This window comes from Anarrhichthys ocellatus, unplaced genomic scaffold, assembly GCF_004355925.1.
Source record: "Anarrhichthys ocellatus isolate YVR2014 unplaced genomic scaffold, GSC_Weel_1.0 scaffold3958, whole genome shotgun sequence".
Classification (NCBI taxonomy): domain Eukaryota; kingdom Metazoa; phylum Chordata; class Actinopteri; order Perciformes; family Anarhichadidae; genus Anarrhichthys; species Anarrhichthys ocellatus.
The window spans coordinates 1,907-4,978 of NW_022283932.1; the positions used below are offsets into that span (position 1 = coordinate 1,907).

The 3,072-nt window shown below is 34.6% G+C and overlaps 1 protein-coding gene across 1 annotated transcript; it reads left to right on the forward strand.

Annotated features, from left to right (window-relative positions):
* The first annotated feature begins 374 nt into the window (after positions 1-374).
* On the forward strand, positions 375-2,522 carry LOC116379242 (sialoadhesin-like). Its single transcript, XM_031841183.1, has 4 exons — positions 375-415; positions 1,220-1,292; positions 1,685-2,032; positions 2,182-2,522. The coding sequence occupies exons 2-4, from the start codon at positions 1,247-1,249 to the stop codon at positions 2,520-2,522; spliced, it is 735 nt and encodes a 244-aa protein (XP_031697043.1). The 5' UTR covers positions 375-415; positions 1,220-1,246.
* The last annotated feature ends 550 nt before the right edge of the window (positions 2,523-3,072 follow it).

Consider the following 3,072-nt stretch of genomic DNA (forward strand, 5'->3'; position numbering starts at 1 on the left):
TCTAATTGGTGTGATTTCAGTACATAGTTTAAATATGTTAATGTTTTATAATATCTGTGCAAATTGCTTTGACAATAAAGGCTCATTATAGGTTTTTGTTGTGTTTTAATCATTTACAAAAATTCCCTTTACCAGGTTGGTAATGCAAAGATTTTGTTTTATTTCAGGCCAAAAGACTCAATATTTGGATAAAAAATATATATGTGGGTAAAGTAAAAGCTCGGTTTAGGACAAATGTGGGACAGTCTAAAATCATGTCTGATAAATAAGTACATTTCATAGTCGCACCCATGCGCCCTTTAGTGACTTCCTCATTTTCAAATCTTGCAGTTGTTTGAAAAAGCAGCACAACTTTTAAGGAACTTCACTTCTCTACACATCTTCCATCTATCTGCACGAAAGACCTGAAGACAATGTAAGTCATCATATCTTTTATTAAAATATAAATAATTAAAACGGATTTGAATAAAATACTAAATACTAAAAACGTAAACATTAAGTAAATATACTTTAGAACAATGAACAATTTCAAAAGTAAAAATTTAAATAAATTTGTTGAAAGGGACAACACTTTGAAACTTTTAATCCGTCATTTGGTTGTGGTTTTGGACATTGTTACTGTTGAAAATATTAGCCTAAAACAATAACTCTGTTAGTATTTAAAGAAATAAATAAAATAAACTGTTTGTTTGTCGGTTTTTCTTTCAGCAATTTTCTTCCTGTTTTTCCATTTCATCATCATTTCTTCTTACAAGTTTTACAAGTTATAAATAGCAGCTTGTTGTTTCAGTGATGAACTGAATATTAAAGCATAACAAACAAGTATTTGTTTTTCTCTCACACTCAGTAGAAACACTAAACCAGTATTACACTTTTGTTGAATATCTCCATCACCAGCTTTCATAAAAGCCTGGCAAATTTGTAAATCAATAATTTAAATAAGTTATGTTTAATTTAATTGTTCAATTGTGTGATTGTGTTGACACACCAAAAGTAATTTAATTCAGTTGAGTTTCATTGTCTCAGAATCACACAGTCTTCACATTGATAAAGATCTAAAACAAATACAGGCTCAGCAAAACATTTCTCCACCAGCAACCTCTGCAAATATTGCATTCAATAGTTGCCTCATTCATAAACCTTCCTTTAATAATCTTTAAATCGTTAATTAGGGATGAAATGCTCTAAATAAGTGAATTGTTTCATGTGTAATCTCCAGAGTTTCTGCCTCTCCTGACACACAAAGATGTCTGCAGCTCTGACTCTCCTTCTCATTGGTTCTCTGCTGCAAGGTGAGCTGAAGTAAATTTATAATTGAATCATTGAGTATTAAAAATGATCAAAAACTATCACTACACAATGTTAGCCAAGTAGTCACACCACAGTACAACAGTATCTGTAATACATGCTGCAGCAAATGAAGAACACAGTGAGCCACAAAAGTGTTCTGCTTCCTTTTTCTTAAAACTTTAATCTGATGGCTGAATAATTTATTTAATCTAAACATCGAGAAAAATAAACACTGTGGGAACAAAGCAGAATCTTTACATTCATCATTTTGGATTATTCTAAGAATAATGTATAGTGGTAAGATTTTAGCAAGGCAACCAAACAGTAAAGAATCCTCATGACTGTAAAGTATTATTCACTTGTTCTTATTCAAGATGTGTTTCTTGTGTTTCAGGTGCCCTGTGTGGAGAGTTTAAGGCGTCTATACCGAAGACTATAAAGGTTCTTAAAGGATCCTGTGTGACCATCCCCTGCTCCTTTGAGATAGAGGACAAATACAATGCACACTTAGATAACACATGTAGAGCAATATGGAGAATTGATCAGAAGACTGTGTTTGACAGCAGTAATCCACAAACAAGTACAATAAAGGGAGAACTGAGAGGAGACTTGAGAAGAAAAGACTGCACCACAACCCTGAACAACATGCAACCTGATAACAGCAATAACTATTTCTTCAGGCTGGGATGTGACAATGACCTGAAATATAATTTTGCTGATCAAATCTCTATTTCATTCACAGGTATTAAAGTCTGTCTACTTACATTTCACTCATTCATTTCTCTTGTAGAACTGCTCTGACTTTGTTTTGCCTTCATTGCATTTGGAGAATAGTGAACAAAATGGAGAACTGATTGTTTAGTGACTGGTTCAAATGTACCTTCTCACCAGATGTTCCTCCCAGACCGACTCTGACTCCGTCAGCACTGAAGGTGAAGGAGGGAACCTCGGTGAGTTTGATGTGCTCTGCTGCAGCTCCCTGTCTGTCTCATCCTCCAACTGTGACATGGACCCCCGACCTGGGTGAGAGTGTGGAGACACTGCAGGAGAATCAGGACAAAACTAAAGTCAAGACCTCTGTTGTGACCTTCACTGCCTCTCAAAACCATCATGGAAAGACAATCTCCTGTACGGCCTCCTACAACAAACAAGATGGCAGCACTGAGTCAGCTGTTAGTACAAGTTTAACAGCTGATATTTCATGTGAGTTCATTTATCCTCATTCATCGTAATATAGATATTTTAATTGAAATGATCTTGTCTTTTACCTTTTTAGACTTTTGTTAAATCAGGGCTGAAATAATTAGTCGATTAATCCATTAATCATTTGACAGAATGATAATTGTCAACAATTTTGATCAGGGATTAATAGTTTTAATGCGACTGATGGTAAAAATGTTTCCTGATCTCAAACTCAAGGATTTTCTTCTTTTGTCTCTGTTATATGACTATAAATTGAATGTCTTTAGTATTTGGAGTGTTGGTCGAACAGAAGTTGATTTGAAGACGCCTCCTCAGCTTCTAGAAAATTATGACGGGCATTTTTCACAGTTTTCCGACATTTTACTAAATCATTAATGATTGATCGTAAAAGTAATTTACAGATCAATTGATAATGAAAATAATATTTAGTTGCAGCTCCAGGTTAAAGGTCAAAATTGTCACTTTGGGAAACAGCAACCTCCATTTAAATATGCTCCATGAAATTGTAGTAGGGGAGCTCGCAATTGAGGTTTCATGAGAGGCAGAAGTGTGCTCTCTCTCTCTCTCTCTCTCTCTCTC

Excerpts from the sequence above, each read along its gene's own strand:
- LOC116379242 (XM_031841183.1), top strand. The coding sequence starts at position 1,247 with ATGTCTGCAGCTCTGACTCTCCTTCTCATTGGTTCTCTGCTGCAAG. Across the intron at positions 1,293-1,684 it reads CATTGGTTCTCTGCTGCAAG|GTGCCCTGTGTGGAGAGTTT; the intron begins GTGAGCTGAAGT and ends CTTGTGTTTCAG. Across the intron at positions 2,033-2,181 it reads AATCTCTATTTCATTCACAG|ATGTTCCTCCCAGACCGACT; the intron begins GTATTAAAGTCT and ends CCTTCTCACCAG.